This window comes from Hippoglossus hippoglossus, chromosome 5 (genome assembly GCF_009819705.1).
Source record: "Hippoglossus hippoglossus isolate fHipHip1 chromosome 5, fHipHip1.pri, whole genome shotgun sequence".
Classification (NCBI taxonomy): Eukaryota; Metazoa; Chordata; class Actinopteri; order Pleuronectiformes; family Pleuronectidae; genus Hippoglossus; species Hippoglossus hippoglossus.
The window spans coordinates 17,367,227-17,390,821 of record NC_047155.1 but is presented as its reverse complement, the minus strand read 5'-3'; the positions used below and the strand labels follow the sequence as shown (position 1 = coordinate 17,390,821).

The 23,595-nt window shown below is 40.9% G+C and overlaps 2 protein-coding genes across 7 annotated transcripts in view; one reads left to right on the top strand and one right to left on the bottom strand.

The window, feature by feature from the left end:
- Nucleotides 1-23,595, top strand: part of fmoda (fibromodulin a) — a 59,547-nt gene that overhangs the window by 26,785 nt on the left and 9,167 nt on the right. The window contains exons 1-6 of one of the 5 annotated variants that reach the window (XM_034586570.1): nt 16,557-16,626; nt 19,771-20,160; nt 20,818-20,940; nt 21,020-21,160; nt 21,246-21,513; nt 22,232-23,140. In XM_034586570.1, coding sequence (XP_034442461.1) covers nt 19,801-20,160; nt 20,818-20,940; nt 21,020-21,160; nt 21,246-21,513; nt 22,232-22,383 — 1,044 coding nt within the window. In that variant the 5' untranslated portion in view covers nt 16,557-16,626; nt 19,771-19,800 and the 3' untranslated portion in view covers nt 22,384-23,140. Of the gene's footprint in view, nt 1-16,556; nt 16,627-18,697; nt 19,216-19,322; nt 19,537-19,770; nt 20,161-20,817; nt 20,941-21,019; nt 21,161-21,245; nt 21,514-22,231; nt 23,141-23,595 lie in introns of those variants that run through there. The other 4 variants (XR_004613938.1, XM_034586569.1, XM_034586571.1 and 1 more) reach the window with 4 other exon arrangements.
- Nucleotides 8,025-13,249, bottom strand: zgc:113307 (uncharacterized protein LOC553753 homolog). 2 transcript variants are annotated; one of them, XM_034586567.1, is made up of 5 exons: nt 13,066-13,249; nt 11,836-12,149; nt 11,370-11,694; nt 10,071-10,388; nt 8,025-8,941 (listed from the first exon to the last, which is right to left on the bottom strand). In XM_034586567.1, exons 2-5 carry the CDS (start codon nt 12,139-12,141, stop codon nt 8,790-8,792), a joined length of 1,101 nt encoding a protein of 366 aa, XP_034442458.1. In that variant the 5' UTR covers nt 12,142-12,149; nt 13,066-13,249; the 3' UTR covers nt 8,025-8,789. The 2 variants fall into 2 exon arrangements, with proteins under 2 accessions (XP_034442458.1, XP_034442459.1); XM_034586568.1 differs by lacking the exon at nt 13,066-13,249 and having other exon boundaries at nt 11,836-12,159.

Here is a 23,595-nt window from a genome sequence, read left to right as displayed (position 1 = left end):
TACTAAACCACTCAGTCCAACACATAGTGAAAACATCATAATATGCCAGGTCAGGGAAATTTGGCAACGAGTTGAACTTGACATCAGAGCTGATAGTCAGGACACTCATGCAACCAAAATGTCAAACAACATAGTCACCAATAAATGAAACACAGCAGTATAAGGAATTGATTTGAGTCGATTGTCATGGTTTGAATATCGGCTGATGAAATAGTCTCCAAGGCCTCATATGACTTGGGGCCTCTCAGTTGGGACACAGCTTGTCACAGGCCATCGCTCATGGCTCTACTTAGATACTCAGTCATCCCAGGAACAACAGAATTAGACATATTATATTTTTCCTTTTTATTCATCAGAGCTTCAGTAACTAAGCTTTGAGTATAAAACAGTGTGGTTTGGATTCACACTGAGTCACATGTCCTGTGGAATGTAACTGCTCAGCCTGCTGCTGATCCACAGGGTCTGGACAAAGATGTGTGAATGTCAGTGCTCTGGATTTCAGGGCTGAATTCAACCTGTTGATTCAAGAAGAGATATTTATACGGCAGAAAACCTGCGTTATACACTTGATGTGTATAATAAGCTGAGGACTTTCCAAGAACGGCATGTTCTGTCATCTGCACAGTGATATGGTTGATTGAGCTGTTTAGTTTGAAGGAGACGTGCATGAGCTTCAGCTAGAAGTGTTCCCAGAGGAAGCACAGCTACAGGATTTACTAATAATCTCCTCAACATTTACAACTTTCTAATCTGTTTCACCGCAGCAACAAGATGACACAGCCTCCTGCAGCGTGTATACATACATGTGTTCTGCAGGCTGCGCCCACTTCCTCCTCGCCAAAGTCGAGCAAATCCTGCAGCTTTGGCGAACCCTCCTTGGAAAACACTAGCAGTCTTTCATTAAACCAAATTTCTACAGAATTCTTATTGTCCCTACCCTGTTCATTTTCAAACTTTTCTATAAACTATTTACAATTATTTTCTCATAAATCACTTTTTGATTTCAAAAAATGTGTTATAGCTGTATTAAACATATACAACAACTTTGTTATTCCTTCAAACATTGCAGGGTGTTTATGGGAACATGACAGACACTTGTACAAACGTTCAGCCAATGAAGGGAAAACAAACAAAAAGATTCTGCTTGTTTAATCTGCCAAAGATGAACTGTGCAGACTTTGTGTTCAGTTGCTGTGTTGTTGATGTTGGCTACACCTCCAGATCCTCACCAAGAATGTGCATGCCACCACAACAGGTAGCTGGAAGGACTTTTGTTTGTCTGTGAAGTCAAATGTGAAAGATCTCTGTCATTATACGCTGGCAAAACGAGTTTCTGTCCATCATTATAATTACTATTCACCTTTTCATACTTTACCATATCAATGTAATTAAATACTGTCAGCATGTATTATGGATGCCAAAGGCGGCTGATGAGTCTGAGACGCATCTCAGCAAGAAATTGTACAAACATGCTATTAGTTGAAAAGTTCTTTCAGAGGTGAGTATATTGTTAAGCTGCAGACAGAAGCCACCTGGACATTTTCAAATCATCTATGATGAAACTGATTCAAACACCTTCCAGCTCAGACAGGATTCAGCTCATGCACTGCTGACTCACAAAAATGTGACGCGCTATTTGTTTTGTGTGTTTCTTTTTATCTGCATCACTTTCACTGGGATTGAGTTTACTGTTGACTCACAGTAGTTGACTGTTGCCACGCCTGTGAAATTTTCTTTCACTAAACATGTAATTTACTGTGATAACGGCGGCATGTTTACCTTTCAAAGATCCCAGTAATTTTTCAAACAATGGGTTCTTGGTTTCAGCTGCTGACAGAAGGAGGCTTCTCAAGATTGTCGCTGTCAGAATTGTTCATCGTTATCTTGCAACAAACATTATCTAACCATGAGTTGAAAAGAAGTCAAGCTGACATTTTTATGTTTCTGTCTGATATTGAAATTCACTAGATCTGGATTTTTGCTTGTATCAGTACCAAAATGTACACGTTGTCAGTGCCCTAAACATGTCATTTTCATCAAGATCCATGAATTGTTCCCTGAGAAATCTCCCCAAATTTCATAAAAATATAAATTTTATTTCATAGAAATCAGTTGACTACCTTTGGCATTATACTACAAACTAACAAACAAAAACATAACCTCCTTGGTGGAGGTACCTTGTTAAAATGGGTCTTACATACCTACAATATACAACACTGTGTAGGTAGTGAGCAGAAACAAAGTTCATAGCTCACATTAAGTATCTCTGTAACCACAGGTTCATGCACAACCCCTCAACATGAAATCCAAAGCCGGACCTGCTACGTCTCGTTGCAGTTGTTAATATGTGGCGATTGGACAATCACTGCTCAGGGGAGGGATTTATCAAACACTCAATTGACTGAGTTTAAAAAGAACTCAGTAAAGCCCTAGGGCCTTGACCTGGACTCACATCATCCTTCTGTTTCAACAGATGCTTAGATATAGGTAATATGCTGCATATTGTTTTACTGCATATAGTAATTTGGAGACTAAAAATGGATTATTTCCCAACATGTGGCTTGAGACTGTATGTCATACTGCTGGGGTACAGAAGAGTGTGTATGTCAGCTGCATGTGTTTCACATATGAGCCTCTGCGCTGGTACTCAGTTAAATATGGAATGTGTGATATAGGCTCCATAAGTGGCCGAACTCTCCTCTCACACGCAACGCGCATAGATCATAATATTCAGCCTGGACCCTATACTCCACATCTCCCGTCTGTAACCACTCTAACAGACAACTACCCCCCCTCCGTCCCACCCCTGCCTCTCTTCATATTTTGTGAGCAAGCTAATGCAAGTGTCACAGGGAAAGGAAAAACCACAGCTACTCACTGTGCTCGGAGCTGTGTTGCATTATCAACACAATGTCGTGTACAGTGCAGAGCCTCTGGGAAAATTTCAGGAAATTGTGTCATAATCAGACCGTTTCAATGTTATGACAGGAGGTTTACTAACAGACAAAATCCTTGGTATCTCTGTTATTTTAGTTATCAGGCTTATTGAAAAAAATATTGATGTGAGAACAAAGACTAGATTTGGCAATTTGAATGAAAATGTGTTCAGTGTCTATAATCTTGGCCGAAGCTACATTTCTCGACAATGGAAGAATTTGCGAAGATTATGTTCCCTGCCATATTTCTGAGGTGGATTTCTGTGAGTTTATGTTCTTGACTTTTTGTGAAATCAGGTTCAAAAATTAATTACTGCCATAAGTAAAATAAAAAGACAAAAACAACTCGATGTATTAGTTTTAACCCCACTGCATATTGATGACCAGAAGTAACTCTCCTCAGACTGTACAGGAAATGCAAGCCAGCTGAATCGGCATCTGTGTTTCTGTGTGTTTCTGTGTGTGTGTGTGTGTAATAAGAGGGCTTGAGGTCTGAGTCTTGCTTGTAAACAGGCCTGTAAATGAAACTAACGGCTTCCTCAGTCATTTAGCCAAAACCAGACTTACCATACCAGTCTGCGATGTATTTAAATTTGTCCTGCCAGCAACAGACTCTTCACACAGCTGGGAGGTCCAAACCTCCGTGTGTATTATTTCCCGGTTGGTTCGTCATCCTGTCCATTGGTTTTGTTTTATGGCCTGCCAGTCAGACCTGAATCAATCGTGATCTCAGCAAATACCAATGCTTAAACCTCATACTTTATCCATAATCCTAATACGCTTAATTTCACTTTTACTTAGTATAACTTGTAAAAGGTTCAGTGTGTAAGATTTAGGTGAAAGGGATCTATATACATAAATTAAATATAGAATAATCCTAGTGATGTTTTTCGCTAGTGTGTTTCATCTAAATTTTATGAATTATTGTTGCCCTAGAATGGGCCCTTTATATTGAAATACTTTATATTTACTTTAGGAGCAGGTCCTCTCTAACTATATTTATCTATTATCTCAGACAACACTTTTCAAATCAAGAAAACAAACCTCAATGGGGGCGACTCGTAAACTTTGTTACGATGTTGCCAGAAAATTTAAGTAAACGTTAGCTCGACAAAGTTTTCTCAAACCATAGACTAAAGATGGACGACATGTAATGTATCAAACTAAAAAGTCAAAGTACACGTCAATCGTCGTCCATCTTGATATACGGTCTATATACAGTCTATGGTTCAAACACCAGCTGTGAGACAAAAATTGATCCTCCCACCACTTGTGGGCAGCGTAGCAAGCTGAGAACACAACACTTACACATCATCACATAAAACGCAATAAGACAAATGGGTGACGTTGATACAGCAAACCTAAGCAGCCTGAGCAGGTATAGAGCAAAATCAGCATTAACATGGAGTCTTGTTCCTGGCAAAACAAGAACTAACTCTTGAACTAACGAATTAACTCTGTTTAACTCTAATTTGGTCTCTACCCCTCAGGTGAGGATCTGGAACTTTAGCTGCCAAATGCTCTAGAATTTTAACCAGCTGTTTGGTGCTGAGTTAGTTTACAGAGGGTTTATCAGAGCGTTTTTACTGGAAACAAGGTTGATGATGGAGATAAGAGTGAACTAAAACAATGAAGTTCCTTATAAAACCAAAACAACAAGCTGAATGACGTTAGAAAAGTAAATAGAGCTAAGGCGAACTCCAAAGTTTGATGATGTTTCACTGCGTTCATCTCTACAAATAACCTTTCATATTATATTTAATTGTTAATGTGAAGAATATTGATGGTGTAGCTTTAATAAAACCTTTCAAAATAAGTCTCTGCTAGCCCAGGTCACAGACTATTAGATTTCTACCCTCATAACAAATTTTATATGGAGCTCAAATTTACAAACTGCTTCTATACAAAGAAATGGAAAGCAACTGAGAACCATCTGGAAATAGTAAGGGTGCAGACCTCTGAAATAGGTGGATACAAAGAAAAGAGAGATTTCAAAGAATCCACTGAACTTCCAAACCTGCGTAGATGGTGTTGTATATGAACCGTGAGTTTCTGTGGGTATGAGATGTGATACGTGAGTGGATCTCTGCTGATCTCTGTGTTGCTGCTGTGACACTGCAGGGAGCCTCATACCAAACCGTTTTGACTGGTGGTTTCCGAGACAGGGTTTTGTTCAGAGGATAGGAATGACCAGAGGTTTAATGATTCCACCAGTCATAGATTTGTTTTTTAATGGCTGCAAATATAAAACCCTTTAACGGTGAATAACTTTTAAACTAATTGGAATGAGTATCTTTCTTTGAACCAGATTTTATGGAAATTGAACTCTATACTACTACTGATATCTGAAATCTGAGACCAGAACAGAACCAATCATCTATAATAAACAATCAACAATTGGAGCTGCTTTTCTTGACATGAAACTTGTTTTTGTCGCCTTTTCCCATGTCCTTTTTAACTTTGTTTCTCCACTACAATTAGATCATTTTAGCAAATCAGTGAGTCTGTAATGTAGGTAATGAATGATCAAGGTCATCCATCCATGATTAAGGACAATTTCTAAAGCACAAAAGCACATGTTCAGTCAGAGGCTCATTCCACTGCGAGCCACCGGGCAACCTCTCAGGTGTTCACATGTGCCATCTGGCTCTACAGTGTCAACAACCAGCCAGCTGGCAATTCCTGAAAACCTACATCTTCCCAACTGTTTAAGAGACACAGGTGAGCACTCACTAATACAGACTGGGTACCTTATTACAAATGTGTTTTCCTTTATAATACTGGTACTGTTTCCAAAGTGGTGAAAAGTAGAGCTAATACCAACTTTATAGGACGAAATGACATTGTCAACTAACACATCAACATATTACATCTGCAGCACTCAATTCAAATTTTAACTTGATTGAGAGAATAATTATTATTCATCATAATGAACATCAACAACCAACGTTAGTATTGTTGGCAGCGGCATTTTAGAGTGCGGGCCACACACAACGAGTGCAGTGACCATGGACTGTATACAAAGATGGAAGACTCCACTTCCTTCCACTATCCAGAAATGAAGCTGGAATATGAACACTGCCATCTTGTGCATTTGGAGCCAAGGCAGCAATCAAGGGATGGAGCAGCGGTTGCAAGGTTCTGCAAACACAGCTTTTTATTTGTTCATTGCCATTGGGGTATAAGAGAATTTCAACAAACAAAAAAATGCTTTTGAATTTGATCATCTAACCTCAGCCTTTAAAATAGCTGGATGCAGCAGCTGCACGTCTTCTCTTGTGTTTATAGGCTCTCAGCAGCAACATGGAAACAGGGAACTGTTTTCTTTCAGCTTCCATCCATCATGACTTCATCCACTGCGGCCGGTCATCACTGGGAACAAGCTTACACAGACTTCTATGTTTAATAGTTGTCCCTCAAAGGAACTCTGTGTGAGTAAATCCTGCTTCTGGTAAATGCTGTTCCAGACAGAGCACAAGTCTGATCATACCATCAAACACACAGACATGGTGTCACCTGGAAAGTATGGTGGTGGCTTTAGTAAAGGCACACACACACACACACACACACACACACACACACACACACACACACACACACACACACACACACACACACACACACACACACACATAAACTTAGAATTCTGTTTTTATGGACATGTCTATTTTTTTGTGTTATTGGACAGTCTGATTTAAAAAAACTAATTGAAGTAAAACCTTCTGTGCAGAAAATCTGTAATTTGTTAATAAATTAAATATGAAATACTTTTAATAGTAATGCTAATATAAAAATATATAATAAACATGTTAAAACTGTAAAAGGTTACATATATATATAAATATGGGTTTGTTTTAATGGTACACAACCCAAAAATGTTGGGATGCCTAAAAAGAAACTGCTGCATTAAATAACCCACAAAGTGAAAGCAACCATCTTTAAAAGAAATAATATGAATAATTCTAAATATCAGAATATTCCTTGATTTTAAAGTGAGTCAAATATGTTATATAGTACTTTGTACCCACAACAAAACAAATGATATTATCTCTACTTGCTTTGCATTTACTGGAAAACTGCACAGTCACTACTCATTTTTCTGTTATTACATATGTGACCACAGTTACTCGAACTTTGTGTTGCGATGACAAGATCTTTAACTCTTTATTGTCAAGGGGTATTGTGATTATGAGAAAAGATTATGTCTTCATCATTTGGGGAAACAACACCTATGACACAAATTCACCAGCTCGTCTTTCCTGGTTTGTGGCACTGAGAGGAAATGCAGACGGTGTTACGATCAGTGAGTCAGCACTTGGCGACTTTTCTCATTAAGCTGAGTCAGTTGCAATTAGAAGCTGAGTAAGTTGTGAAATATAGAATTCATAAGTATGAGATGACGGGAATCATAATGACATTCATTCAGTTGCTATCTTGCTCAGTTTGTTGAACTTTAAAAGGTTGAAATCAAACTCCCACAGGGGTCTGCACCTCTCTGCAAGTCTGAAATACTGTTGGCATCAGAATTACATAAAAAGAGAGTGGGAGTTTGTTTGCAAAATGAAAAATAACGAATGCATTTTTATTAGCGAAGCTCCTGTGTGACTCTGGTGGCAACCTTTATCTATTTTGGATGTCATTGCTCCAACCTGTTCTCCTCAGTCTGCATGTTAAAGGCTTCCTCTAACAATAAGCTGAAATGAGTGCAGCGATGTTAAACACACACCAAAACTCAGTCCTTTAACCCAAATGTCAGGGTATTGAAAACCGAACAGTCTCCACTAATACTTGTGCTGTTACATAGATCTCTCTGTATTTACCAAAATGTATGTATTGTTCATTTTTCTTGTACATATACTGTACTTATGGCATTTGCATGTATTGTTGATACTGTTCACAACGGGACTCTATACAATAGGCTACATACATTCATTAGTCCTGTCCACACTGTAGACTAAGGTAGATTAAATAGCAATGATTTTGGAGTTGTTCGGTTTTCTTTTTCAGTTATTACAGACAGATGCATCCAAAAAAAAGTCAAAGATATAACGATCTGTATTGTATTTCACTTATATATATTTCTTTGTTCCATTTGTGTTTATTTAGACATTTTTAATCTTCCATTGTAGACATCATAATGAAATCACTGATACATTGTTGCTGTTGTCACTATGCACATCTGACTTATTGATTTGTTTAATACTCTCACAAGGTCACCTCTCTTTATTATACAATAGAAAAAGTTTGACAAATCAATGTTGAAGTTTACTGTGTAACATTTATATTATATTTGCAAAGGAGGCATCAAATCCTTTTCATCTTGGTCCCTGCTCCTGTGGTGGATGGGGTGGCAGTTCAATACTCTCCAGCGGACTGAGTCAGAGTCTCTGAAGAGAAAGCTACTGCATTTTGCCATTAATACATATTTCCCTTTGCTCTCGGTCAGCTTACTTTAACCAGAGCACATGTCTCTGTACAGGCAGAAATAAGAGGATTTGTCACAGTTCCTACACGCTAATGACACACAGATGTACAACAATGCTGAGGCTGCAAGGGATGAGAGACAGAAACCCATGGGAATGCACTGGTGGTATGAGAAATGTTTTGATCAGAACTTTTGGCATTACAGTAAAATAACACTGGTTAAGTGAACGAGTTCAAGCTTTGGCATCTTTTGAAGGTCAGTTTTCTCTTCAGGGTCTGACTGTGGAGTGAAGACATATCCAATTCTGCCCTGGTTTCCTGCTATGAGGCTGAGTTGTTTGAGTTTATAAATGATGAGTTGGGTTCAGATGAGTTATGATATTTTCTTGTTCACTAACATGCAGTAAATCCTAATTTCAGGCGGCGGGGTCAGATGTGAATACTTTCAAGCTCCCGCAGGCAGTAGATCAAGTCAGAGGGCATCTGATGGTAGGACATTTTGTTTCCGTCCAATCGCAGGATCTTCATCCTGGAGTAGGACAGAGGTCCCACCTCTCTGCAGAAACTGGTCATGTTGAACTCTGTGATGAACGGATGGGAAATAGGCTTTTTAAAACATATACAGACCACATTTTATCAGTAGAGACCCATTATTTAACCAAATGAGAGCCATCTGCTTATCGCTGTCTTGTCAAATCATTGTTGATACTAACCCGGTACTGAGAGCTTTGATTCCACATCATATAACATGTGCTCAACATGTCTATATGCTTAAGGTGGATCCCTTCAATTACTTTTCTCACATTTGCAGCCTGTGAGTTCCCCCCTTCTTCTCAGAGAGTCTGCATTCACCATTAGATCTCTTGCAGGTGCTCTGGTGTAAGCAGTGGCAGATGAAAACCACAAGACCCTCCTCTGCTTTCTCACTTAGTTTCAGTTGTAGAGTGTCTCTCGGCTCAGACTCAAGGCTTTGGAACAGGAACGGGACTATGGCTTTGAGACTGCTAGCTAGACGATGAGGTGTGTGTTTTTGTGGAAGTGTTTTGGAGTCTCCGTCTCGTTGGTATGCTGCTGAATGGTTGTGTGTGAGTCCTGGCTACAAGGCTGCTGCAATGTGATATGAATCCTACCTGTCAAAAATGGGGCAGAATGGCGGGAAGCGGATAGAGACAGAGCGGAGGGGAGATTGAAGAGGGGAACAGCATGTGCTTCTGGCTCATCTGGCACGCTCCCCTCTAAATCCTTTACAGATGTTTTCATAACACTCTCCTCGCTACTTTCGCCCAATGCAAACAGCTAATATTCCCTCCCCTCTTATCTCCTCCACCCTCTTTTCACTTTCTTTCCTGTCCATGTCTCCCTCCCGACCCGAGTCCCTCCCTTCCCTTCATTCACGCCCCTTCATCCATTTCTTTCCCGCCTTGCCTGCCAGCTGCCCAGCCAATCCCGAGTCCACATCGAGTGAAGAGCTGTGTTGGAGGAGTTCTGGTTTCTTCACAGTTTCTGTCACATTTTCCACATTTCTCCTTCCCCCTTTCTGCAGTGTTTAGGTGTCTGACCTCCATAGGTGGTCACACCCATAACTCAATAATTGAAAAATGCATGAAAGTGCACATGTGTGGGGAAATTATAGCTTTTCCTAGAAATGAAGTCAGTGACATCTCTACATTTACAGTGTGAGAGGAGATTGCAGCTCTGTGTGCACCTCACCTTGTATTTCATTGGCCTCCAGGTAGAGGTACTGCAGGCTGCTGGGAACTGTAGGAATGGTTGTGAGTTTGTTATAAGAAAGGTCCAATTCCACCAAGCTGGAGAGGTTGAAGACCCACGGGTGGACACCGCCACTTTGCAAACCACAGTGACTTAAACGCAGGTACTTAAGCTTGAGGAGCCCGGTGAAACTGCCGTTGTCCAGCCCAGATAAAGAGTTATTGGACAGATAGAGCTGCTGGATGGACGAAGGTAAATGTCGGGGGAGGGACGAGATCAAATTTCCACCGAGGTGTAACAGATTCAGACTGATCAGACCTGCAACACAGCAGAAGATAAAAACACAGCTAAAGATGCACAAATATATACTGATAAATATATGTGACAGAATTAGGGTTAATAATCAGTTCAGAGCGGTAACAAGGCCAAACATCAGGTTCTGGGATGTGGTAAAAATCCACTTATACACGGCAAATATATTGTAAAAATGTTTTCTCGACATATAGAACTATAAAAGCGGTCTGAGAGGTTATACCTCTGCCAATGCTATTGCCCATCTTGCCAAAAGCCAATTATATTTTGAGAAATGTTGGTTGATGTGCATTGTCCTTATAAATGTCCTACTTGTTCTATTAAATGTAAGAGGTTTCATTGAAATATAGTCTTGACCAGTGTCCAAGCAGCACACTGCAGCTGTAGCTTTGCCTTTTCTTTACCGGCCTTCAATGTTATTTTTATGATCTTAATTTTCATTTATAGAGCAATTTCACACCTCAAATGAAAGAATGAAGAATCAAATGAAATTGAGGACAGAATGTAAGACTGTATGATGCTGACTGACATAACTCACTGTTGAATTACACAACACCTTTACTCAAAGACTTTTAAACCCATGTAAAATGTAAAACAACAAATTTTCTGGTTACTCTGGAGGGGATTAAAGTCAATTTTAAAAGATCAAGAAAAAAGCTCTTTTGTCTCTGTGGATCCTGTAAAAATGTTTCATTGAAATCCACTTTGAAGATTGTGCGTATGTTGTGTATGACAGTTGTTTTTACTTTGTTGTAACATTCCTTTGCTGCCCTCTTGGGTGTGGCTCTCTTGAGTAAGAGATTTTAATCCAAATAAGACTTTGACCTAGATCAGAATAACATATGCATGCCACTGTTTCAAGTCATTGCACTTTCTGCAGGTAAAAGACAGCAGCACAAGGCTGTGACAACCTTTCTTGGTTTTCATCTAGTGTGTACAGGGGTATATGTGATGCATGTATAGAGAGGAAATGACACATTCCACTACCTCTGAGGTCTCCCTCTGTGATGGTTTGCAGTCTGTTTCCCTGCAGCAGCAGCAGCGTCAGGTTGTGCAGCTTCTGGAAAGCTCCGGGCCTGATGCTGCTGATTTGGTTGTGAGCCAGTCGCAGCTGCTTGAGACCTGCTGGTAGCACGTCGGGCACTGAAGTCAGGTGGTTGTTGTTGGCAAAAAAGTAGCACAGCTGGGTCTGGTTCTGCAGGGAGGCCCGGTCCAGCGTCTCACTCGTCAGCTGGTTGTGGTCCAGGATGAGCCAGCGGAGCTCGGTAATGTTGACCAGTACAGAGGAGGACAGGGACGAGATGTTGTTGTGCTGGGAAAAAACAGATTTTCTCACTTCCACATGAAATAGAACATAGAGGAGATTGCTCACTGTGAAATCTCTACAGTGCGAAGACCAGGCGGACCATTGTAAAGATAAAACATGCTCAGTGGCACATTCCGTCTTTCTTACCTGTAGAAAAAGGTACTGAGTTGTGTCTGGCAGGTCGTCAGGGATGTCTGCCTGGCCTCTGTGGTCACAGTAGAGCGCTGTGGGCCACTGGATGGGGCAGTCACACTGTTCAGGGCAGGTCTGCGGGTTGTTAGCTCGGAACCAGGCTGGGTTCATCCGCCCCTGCAGGCTCAGAACACTGGGCTCACCCAGCATGCGGTCAATCCACAGAGGAACCCCTCCGTAGTCCGTTTCGGCGACAACAGTGGCCGAAGCAGAGTGAACAACACACAGTAGCACCACCACGGCACAGCAGAAGAGAGCCATGGAGACAGCTGGGTAGAAATCCTACAAAATTAAACAGGAAGATAAACGTGTTAAAGAGGCAGATTTTAGGTTTTAAAGTCAGGACATGACTATAACCCTGGGAATGTTTTTAAATGTCTTCTGTGGTTAGTCTGAGCAAATCACTTTAATGATATCCATCAGCGTCTTAACTTTGGCGCGGGTTTGAACTCTGATGTGGGTATTCACCTGGCAGGGAGAGTTCAGTGCAACATGGTTTCAACTAAAGGGAAGTTCAGAATACAGGATTTTTGGAGCTTGACCCAACTGCATAATTGTTGGCCATTAACTTTTAACAATGCTTGCACCATGATCCCAGAAATAGCAAAGCTGCCTGATGGTTTAGTCAATCCATCACTTTGCTCAGGACTGAAATATCTGGGTTTCAGTGTGAGGTGAAGCAATGTCACCTTTTTATTGCAGCCCCTCTCGTTATGTCAATAATTAATAAATAGTTTTAAATTGAAATTGTGCAGCACTGTCTGAAATGCAGCAAAAGTTGAGAAACGTTTGCATGCAATTGTCTAAGCGATGACGCCTCTATAGTTGAGAAGGGAGAAAATATACGTTTTCCCTGCATGCACAGCTGTCGGTGGTTACGGTGGTACCATCAGAGCAGGAACGCACAAAAGCAAACACACAAAAACACACACCAAGACTCTCAGTTACAAAGGGTTGCATCATTAGGAAGTTTGATTTGACCAGCAAGTTTGCAGTGTTGCATTTTGCCTTCCTCAGTCTTACAGTACAGCACATGCTCCAAAGGTTTCCAAGACATTAGCTGACTTATGCAATCACGACTCGTCAGAGCAGCTGTAATCGAACAGGGATACGCTGGAGCTCTGATCATTTCCAGTTGTGCCAGTTTTCCAGCTTTTTACGGATAAGAAACAAACAGACACGTACCTGATAATCAGTAGTTGCAGAGCAGAGCCAGGTTGCCGTGAATTTCCAATAAAATTATGAAATAGTGTGTTCATGTGCAACTGTGTGTGTGTGCGTGTGTGTAATGTGTGCGTAGGTGTCTGTGTGTTTTCAAGTGAGCATATGTGTTTTTTCCTTTCTTTAAACGCTGCCCACATCACAGACCCCAGACCTCCTCCATAATCTTCCCTCACTTTTTCCTTTTCCCTTCTCTCAGCCCTTGGTAACAGTTGAACCCTCATGTTGGTGAATACACAGAAAGACTGATGAGGATGAGGGGTGAAGAAGAAGGGAGAGAAGAGAGCAGAGAAGAAATGAGGGCAACAGATCAGTTTGGATTCTGATGGTGCAGAGCTGTGTGTGTGTGTGTGAGACTGGTTCTAGATGTGGAGACATTCACGCCACAAAGTACCTGGGGAGCCAAAGAGACCATTCTGTGCATGTGTGTGCGTCTCTGTAACTCTGTGGCCATCTGTGTGTTTGCTTTTGTGCGTGCGTGCATGCATGTGTATGTACGTGTGCATCTCTGTGATAATATGTGTCTGTGTCTGCATGCATGCATGTATGTATGTATGCGTGCATGCTATGCATGCATATGTGTATGTGTGTGTGTATGTGTGTGTGTGTGTGTGTGTGTGTGTGTGTGTGTGTGTGTGTGTGTGTGTGTGTGTGTGTGTGTGTGTGTGTGTGTGTGTGTGTGTGTGTGTGAAGGAACGTCTTGCAAGAATCTGAGCAGAGCAGAGTAAAACGATTCCAGATTCCTCTCCCCTCAAATACGAGAAGCTGCTGTGAGAAAAGAAGCAAGGTAGCAAAAAAGAGACAGAAAAGTCCTGATCAGTAAATGAAATGAGCGCCCTCTAGGAAAAACAAACAGAACGACACCAACTACAGAGCTCAGATAAACTTGAAACATAATAAGTGCCTGTATATGATTTAATTGGGTTAAAAAAAGGGTGATGAAGCATTTTCTTGTTACCACAAATCTTGAAAAGAATGTGTTTTACTGTAAATACCACAGTGCTGTTTCAGTGTGTGCGTGGCAGAGGCTTCTGCGGCAGTTTAGTGTTAATTACACATACAGTTAATGAATGGGCAGGCAATCAACAGGGCAATAAAAACAATGTGTGTGTGCAGTTCAGCTACATGTGTCAGATACACCAACTACTAATTTTTCAAGGCTCACTGTTCAATGAAGAAATTCTACCAATTACTGACCAATGTATTATAACATTGCACCGTTCAAAACACAGGTGGCATGGTGGTTCAGTGGTCTGCACTTCCACCTCACAGCAAAAAGGTTATGGTTTGAATCCTGGTTCAGCCAGGCCTTCCTTGTGTGGATTCGTACACATTTTTCTTCTGCCCTCAACCACAGTCCAAAGACTTGTAATGGTTAGGTTAAGTGGACACCAATTGACCATAGGTGTGAATCAGAGTGTCACAGGGACTACTCTGTATGTAGTCCCTGTGACTTCCTGTGACCGGTGCAGTATCAGCTGGGATTGGCTGCAGCCCCCCCACAACCCTTAAAGGAGAAGCCGTACAGATAATGGATAATATCGCTGTAATATGACGCTCGGTTGTCACCTCTGAGATTAATCATGTAGCCGATAACTATGTATGATTTCTTGTATAACATGCTTGCTAATGAGTCATCATCTATTTGCTGAAATTAAATTTTCCGACACAGTAGCTGCCCTCGGGTGGTTTCCTGTTTGGAAGCTGGCAGATATAGCAGCTCCTTAAATAGTCTGTTAAGCTGGGAACTTTTTAAATAATCTTCTGTGACCGCAATGTTGCACATGTTTCCACCTGCTCCCATGCTCTGAGTCACATGCACATCCCTAAAAAATAGGTTTGGAGTCTTGCCACTGTCGTGAAGTGTAACATACTGGAAATGTGTTTTTAATACCAGGTAACTTCTTTCCCAAATTTGTTGCCTAATAAGTTTCGAAGTTCAGTCTTGACCTCGGAAACAAAAAGTTGATCAAACAGTGTCACCTTAACGTCCATTTAGTGGCTGTTCTAAAGCTTTCAATCGTTATACATGAACTTCATGAGCAAATTGAGTTTACTCAGTTGTTGAAATGTTTATTCATTTTTTTCTTCTTATCTGATATTTGTCCTCCAATATTACAAAAATACAGATGCTGATGACGTCTATTCCATTGTTTATGATTTTAATGATCAAAACAAAAGAACTGAGCCTGTTTCTTCTTCCTCCTCTTTTTCTTCTTGGTATATTTTCCATTCACCATCTGCTCCCTGTATTTCCTGTCATCAACACTAGAGGGCTCTACTTCATCAGTGATCAGCAGCAGATACAGGTTTGGATAAACTAAGGTAAAGGTCTACTTTTCTAAAGTTTCCACACTAAATAAAAACATGTATCCATCTCTGAAGAGGATTATTGTAAAGAAAAAGAACAATTCCACAGATAGGATGAATATATATAAGTCTTAGGTGAGATATTTTTCTTTTTAAACCATATTCATTCTTATAGTATTACAATTTTTTTTTACCATTTTCATGGCACCAAAGCCCTGACTCTGACAGTGAGTTTTGACGGTTACTATAGTTACATGTCCCAGCATGGTGTTGAACTGGAGATCTTCTAGTTGCGTGGATCGTAGACCACTGAGCTTCAGTGTATTATTACGATCTCCTTTTTCAGTGTAGCACAGCAGATGTAACATCAGCAACATCATACATTTTGCCATGATGACACCACAATTTAGTTTAAATCTTTAATTAACACTGTGACCAATGCCGATAGACATAAAGCAGCTGTTTTTATCTGGCTGTGAAAAAGATGGGCAGCTTGATGTGGTGTGTGTGTGTGTGTGTGTGTGTGTGTGTGTGTGTGTGTGTGTGTGTGTGTGTGTGTTTGTGTGTGTGTGTGTGTGTGTGTGTGCACGGACATCTGCTTTCTATCGCCTGGTTCACGCTGCCCCTTGGCCCTGGGGTACCATGGTTCAAATTACCTTGGGGAGCCACATTGTTCAGGGAATACTAAGATCAGATCTGTGTGGATCTTCTTCAGTCAGGTTATGTAATTATTAAACCATCTCTGTATATCAAATATAATTGAGTGTATTTTCTGAACAAGAGTGTTTGTTGTCGTGGATACGTGAAGAAAATTCACCTTGTGGAGACACAATCCTGGTTCCCACAAGGTTAACCATTACATTGTCAGGTCAAGACTTGTTTTATGGGTGATCATAGGGTAAAGATGGCGTTAGGCATGAAATGACTACATTTAAGTTCAGAGTTATTGTTTGAGAAGTTGATGTGAGTCTGAAAAGTATCGTCCTAAGTGACAAAGCAATTTCCTGAATGAAAAATTCCTCTGACATTCCTGTGAAGAGTTTAGGGCTGGAGTGAAAAAGGGCTTCCTGCTCTGATCTTCTGATCCCTGCTCAGCGCTGCTCATGACCCAGACAGGAGACCGTGGGTATGGAAGGGGATGGGGGATGGGGGATGGGGGATGGGGGTGTTTTGGGCTACCCAGAGTCCACCTGGGCCTCTCACTTTGAAGTCCTGGTAAGCAGAGATTCAGCTTCCCATTTCTTCATGTTGTTATATGTAGATACGTATCTTTACAGCAGAGTTTATCTACTCAAGCAGGCTGCCTAACATGTTGTGTTGCAAGACGTATTAACTCATCAGGCTCATAGGTTTGCCGTTAGCCATGAGTCAAAGGTCAGAGCTCATCCTGGTTCAGTTCAGACATAAACAGCTTTTATGGAGAAATGAAGCCATTTTTAGAAATAAGTCCGAAACTCATAAAAGTACATATGAATTAATGAATGTGGCTGTTGTAATGTTTCACAGAGCTGGGCAGAGTGATGCCAGGTCTCCTCTGCTGCATCTGGTGTCCACAGATGCCTGCGGCCACATGAAAAAAATAAAGAACAGTTTCCTTATGATGCAGCTGCAGAAACTTGCAAAAGCCACGAAATAGTCAAACACATAAAAAGACAATGTGTCATTCATTCTTTTTGATTTTTTTATGGATATTCATAAAGACATAGCATGTATAGACATATTTAAAGGCACTATTATAGTTTTAGAATTTGATTTAGCTTTCTCTGTGATTCTAGTATTAGCAGTAGAGAGGAGGGACACAAGGGGGGGAGTGTGGTGACTCAAAGTAACACCATGATTGTAAGACTGGATGAAATAGTTTGGACGCTTGCATTCACTGCCAACGACTTCTGACGTTTAATAAACGATTTGACAAACCAAGAGTGAAGCGTGCATGTCTACACGTCTCCAAACCATTTTCCCCAGTCTCACAATCACAGTGGGACTTTGAGAAGCAATAGTCAGTCACCACATTTAAGTCAAAAACTGTCCGCTCATTCCTGTGGGCTCTACTATATATATTTATATATCACATTTCCTGGAACCATACATCCACCAGTGGCCACCAGTGCTCCAAGGGACTCACAAAATACAGCAAAATCTGCATACATACATAATGGCTATAGATCGAGTTGTCTGACTCTTCTGGGGGAGGGTATTTGTTCATCCTGAGGGTTTCCTCCCCAACCCTTTTGCAAAAAACTATAATTATTACATAAATATTTACATCACAAACAGATTTGTCTATTCCAGGGTTGAAAAAGGTATCATTTGTCATATGCAAAAACACGTTTGTCTCTATGTCTGTGTTTTATTAAAGTTTACATTGGTGTCATACATTAAATCTTCCATTAAATTAATGTTTAATCTGTTGCAAAACAAGTTGTGCGCATTTAATCCTGTTGAATTATTTCAACTTAAGGGGGTTGCAGTTTTTTAAGTCAATAAGAGCATTTGAAGAAAACAACGTCTGTAGCTCATTGAACTTTTTTTTCCTTTCAATTTAATCGACACTCCTTCACTGTGTCCTGGCTTTTACTTCGTAGGAAGTGGACAGATATAAGAGGGATAATGATGAGAAGAAACAGAGAATTTGGTTTTGAAAGAGAAAAGGGGGAACAATATTTGAGGAGTCCATACCTAAAAGTGGGAGAAACCCCTTGATTCAGATGTAGCTGGTGTCGGAGTGAAGATGCGGGGGCAGGAAGAGGCCCACATTAAGCACACACACACAACATGAGACGAGTTTCACACATGTTTTCATTTAACCCTCTACAACATGGAAGGTCGATGGAGAGGAATGAGGAAAGTTGGATCCGCCCCCCTTGGTCAAATCCTTGTCAGGGAGTTTAAAAAAACAAATACTATAATAGCTTCAGTAATCATCTTTGGAAGATTTCCAATTGCACAGAGCTTTACTATTGATAGGACAAAATGTTCTAGACCCATTAAATAACTGTATAGTTAAAATAAAAAGTGCCTCTAAACCCGCCTATGCCCATTTTTGGTACAAAATCTTGCACATGCACTTTTGGCTGTAGATCGAGTTGTCTGACTTTATTGGGGAGTATATTTTTCATCCTGAGGGATTCCACCCGAACCCTTATAGCAAAAATATAAGAAAATACTTACATCACAAATAGTTTCAACTATTCCAGGGTTGAAACATTGTGAAATTTGTCCCCTTCAAAAACACGTATGTGTCCATATCTGTGCTCCATATATGTTTTTTTAAGTTCACAGCAAAACAGATACAACACCTCTGTTGATTTTGTGCAATGGTCAGCATGTGGTATTGTTCGCTTTATGTACAGAAAGGATAACTAACATTTTTAATTAATTTTGTAGTTTTGATCCAGTGAGCTTTGGAACCAAAATCAGATGTGCAAATACTGAGGAAATAGTATGTTTCAGCTCAGAGGGGGAGAATGTACTGCACACAGATGGGAAAAATCCCCCTCACAGGCTCTGCATCTCACATGCCTGGTGTTGGTGGAGAAGGAGGCTCCAGACTGGGGGTGAGGGGTGTGGGGTGCAGTGGGCCGTGCCTGAACGAACAAAACGGGGTGCAGGAGGGCGGATTATGGGGTGGAAGCAGCCAACAGAAAAAGAATGGAGAGGGGTGGAGAGGGGGATGGCAGAATGGGAAGGAGAACAGGGAGGGGATGAGAGGTATTTTTGTGTGATTGTCGAAGTCCCCTCCACTCCTGAGCTAACTCTGAGAGAGACAGGGGGGACAAAGAGGGCCAGGCTACCTCTGATCAGGTAGGTGTGTGTGTGTTTGTATGTGTGTGAACATGTGTCTGTCTGTCACTGCAGTGTCTTTCTGTGAAACCTCATTGGGGAAACATAAACACATGATGATAGAGACACATTTTGGTGGTGCTTTTTCGTCTTCTGCAAAATCACAGGGTCATTATTGGACGTTTTCCCACAATTCTGGCGCTACAGAGAGAAACATTTACAAAGGTGGTTTTTCCTTTTTTCAACGTTTCCTCTGTGGATTAAGACCCTTAAGAATGTGCCTCCCTGCAGGCTGTTTCCAAAACAAGGCCAGTGCCTGCACTGCCCTGCTCCACTCCAAAGGTGTGAGACAGTGTGCTTTTAATTCTTTGACTTTGCTGCTGAATGATCATTTTATTATTTCATTTTTCATGTACCTCTACATTATATAAGAGAAAGAACTTTGAAACAGAAACATGTTTTTTTCCATCTCTTTACTCTGAACTATTTCAAAATGTTTAAAATTCGAACAAAATGATTATGGTTTGTGACTGTCTGTGTTTTTTCTAAATGTTCTTGCCATGTCTGTCTTTGTAGATTACATAAAGGTTCTGAGTGACTGCGACAATGTTCCTGGCGACCATCTTCTTCTTCTCTGCCCTGCTCCCGTTCTCTCTTTCCCATCGACGGGACCCCTTCGCTTGGCTGTATGGCCGCCAAGGGTATGCTGTTGCCTCCCTGCAGGAGGGCACCTCAGGAGGCCAGTGTCCTGAAGAGTGTGACTGTCCCCCCACCTTCCCAGTTGCCATGTACTGTGACGGGCGGGGCCTGACAGCCATGCCAAATGTTCCTGCCCGTATCAAGTACTTGTACCTCCAGAACAATGCCATCACTTCTGTGCCTGAGTCGGCTCTGGTCAATGCAACCAGTCTGGTGTGGTTAATGATGCACTACAACCAGCTGACAACTGAAGCCATTGACAAGAAGGTAAATCTGCATCTGGTCTTAGTCAGATCCAGACACACATGAGCTCAGAGAATGATGGAGAACTGCTGCTCTTTATGGATGTCAGATGGCTGACAGCTGGTGAACAGGTTGAGTAATTACAGAGGGAACGTGACAGCTTTATGTTTGCATGTGTGAGGAGGAAAAATGGGGATTTTTATGTGTTGTTCTTTCATGTCTGATTCCCCCTTTGCTACAGTCGACATGCTGTGTCATACAGATTTTAATGCAGATAAATCTGGATCAGATTTTCATCTGATGGAAAATTGGAAAATGAAATGGAAACATTTATCTTTGGCTGATGGTCGGACAGAAAGACAGACAGACAGACAGACAGACAGACAGACAGACAGACAGACAGGCAGACAGACAGACAGACAGACTTCCTGGAGACAGGATGTCGTGCTTATAGATTCGAGTGATGTGCGGTTCAGCCTGCCACACATTAACCCTCCCCTGCAGTCGCTGAGAGGAAATGGAATATTTCTGACATGACCACAAAGATCTTCTTTCTTTAATTTTTGATGATGATGACATATATTTAAATGACTAAATGTGATGTTCGACTTTTTCAATCCTTTTGATGGTGAGTTTGGTTGAATTTACTTTGATGTCGCTCACCCTCTACATCATATTTAGGTGTTTCTGAAGTTGGAGGGACTGGAGCGTTTATATCTACAGCACAACAATCTGACCAGCATTCCTTCCAACCTCCCCCGCTCCCTGCGAGATCTGAGAATCCATCATAACAAGATTGAAAAGGTAATGGTTTGCATTGGTTGATCTTCATGCAGCGCTCCTCTCTACTTTCAGATTTTAAAGTTATCACACTGTTGCCTAGGTATCACCTGCAGACCTAGAGGGAATGGATAACCTCACTATCCTGTATCTCCATGATAATGCGCTCACAGACATGAGCACATCACTGAAGGCACTGACATCTCTCACACTGCTGGACATCAGTGGCAACAAGCTGACAAAGGTGAACCAATGTTTTAATATGTGTCCCATTAAATTTACAGACAAGATTCAGACTTCCTAGAGAATTTTCAAATTAATGATCCCAGGTCCCGGAGGCCCTCCCTGACCATCTGCACCAACTCTATCTGGAGTCCAACTCCATCGACTCAGTGCCAGCGGACTTCCTGGGTGGTCTCACACAGCTGCAGTATGTCAGGATGGGCCACAACCAGCTGACAGACAAGGGCATCCCTCCCAACACCTTTAACGTGACGGGCCTGGTGGAGCTGGACCTGAGCTTCAACAAGCTGGAGAGAATCCCCATAGTCAGCACCACACTGCAACACCTCTACCTGCAGGCAAACCAAATCAAAGGTAACATACATGAAAATACAAATGTCAATATCCCTATCCCAATATTTTATTAGATTATTTTTGGAATACATAAAATAATTAGACTCAGGACCTTAAGGTCAGAAATCAAACCCATTAAATGTGCTCTAAAGGTCCTGGCTCCAGCATTGTAGCTTTTATTATTCGTCATATGACATCACAATGGCCCACATTTGCATAATGTACTCTGATCAATAAAATAAATGCTCATCTGGCACGCCCCCAACAAAGCGAGGAAAATCGACATTGGAGGCCGACATTTCCTCCAAGCACTTGAAGCTTTTGACCAATCACAACAAAATGGGTCAGCTGGCCAATCAGAGCAGACTGGGCTTTGTTGTAAGGGGGGCCTTAAAGAGACAGGATCTAAAACCTAGCATTTAAGACAGAGGCTGAAAAGAGGAGCTGCTGCAATGGACAGTGTGAAGAAGGTGATGTTAACATTTAGAAGTTAATATTTTGTCAGCATTAAAATCGTAAACCTCAATATGAGCTTACTGTGTCCCATTTGAAGGTTACAATCCTGAAAATGAAGTAATATTTGATGATGGTTTAAAATAAAAACTGTATGAAAGCAGAATAATGACACTATTTAATACTTTCGTGGTTTCATTTTGACTCAGACAAGTGTTGCGTTAACATGGAGGGTTTTTTACATCTGCATTATGTAATCCTCTCTTACTCTGTTCTGTGGCTGTAGAGTTCACTCTGGGGAGTTTCTGCAGCTTCATGGATGTGACCAATTTCTCCAAACTGCTGACGGTGCGACTGGATGGAAACGAGATCGGTCGTCAGGACATCCCCTCAGAGTCATCCTTGTGCCTGCGGATGGCTTCTGACATCGAGGTCTAACTATGTGAACAACACAGCTTGTGTGCACCATAATGTAACACATTATTTTTGTGAGATGTGCAAAAAGCAAAGTGCAGCAGGGATGATATGATTTAACACCAGCATGAGATGGCAGGAGCTCATATCTTCTATACATTATCCTGAGAAAAAAGACTGTTTGGGTAAACTTTACTTCAGACAAGCTTAAACATGGCCTAATCTCTGTCAAAAAATATAAATCTAAATTAGACTTACATGCTTCAATTACAGTCAATACATTTTTTTTTTGCTCCTTGAAACTAATCAGACCCTGATTTTATTGATCAATAAGTTGCGGTGAGGATCAATGATCTGTGTATGTTATGATATATATAGTGTTTATATCTCTCTTTCTCCTTATGTCTTGATTTGTGTTTTTCATTGTTTTTCTCTTATGATAAAAGTGTGTATCATGTATGATATGTTCATAAGCTGTCGCTGAATCCTATTACACAATAGTGTCCGCTGCATGAAATTACCTTGTTTGAATGGGATGCATTATTTCAAATATTAATTTCATTTGTTTTAAAACATGCTGTGACTCCTGTTTTTGCACAGTGAAATCAGCTTTCCTTAGAGGATTAGAAAATATCCATGTACAATGTAAAAATATCTCCATACAGTACTGTAGTGACTCACATACAGAGGGTGATATGATTATTGAGTTAATGTATGTATTGCATGGTTTGATTACCATATTTATGTTTACAAGCCTTTCTTGGAATAAATAAAAGTAAAACATACTCTTTGCTCTTTATGTGCAGTTTCCTGTATTTGTCCATGTCTGTGTGAGTATGTGTATGATTCACTGTTTTTATGGACTGTAGCGCAGCACAGGAAAGAGCTACAGAGTGCTGTAACAATGAAGCTTTTGTTGAATGGAACTTTATCCAAACAATAAACCTGCTACATATTGAGTTAAGGCTCATGCAGACACCGTGTCTTGCTGTTAAATACAACACATGCACTTGTCTGAAAGGTTCATGAATGAACTTTTATTAATTCTACATATCCGGGTGACTACAAATGTCAGTCACTTCCTGCTTCACATACACATTGTTCATGATGTGGAATGTGAATAAAGTTACTCAGGGCAGTAGAGTACACGTTCATGGACTGATACTGGTCATAAAGGATTTGGAGGATGCACAGTCCCCAGCCTAATGGAGAGGATGGATCAGTACTTTTAGTTGA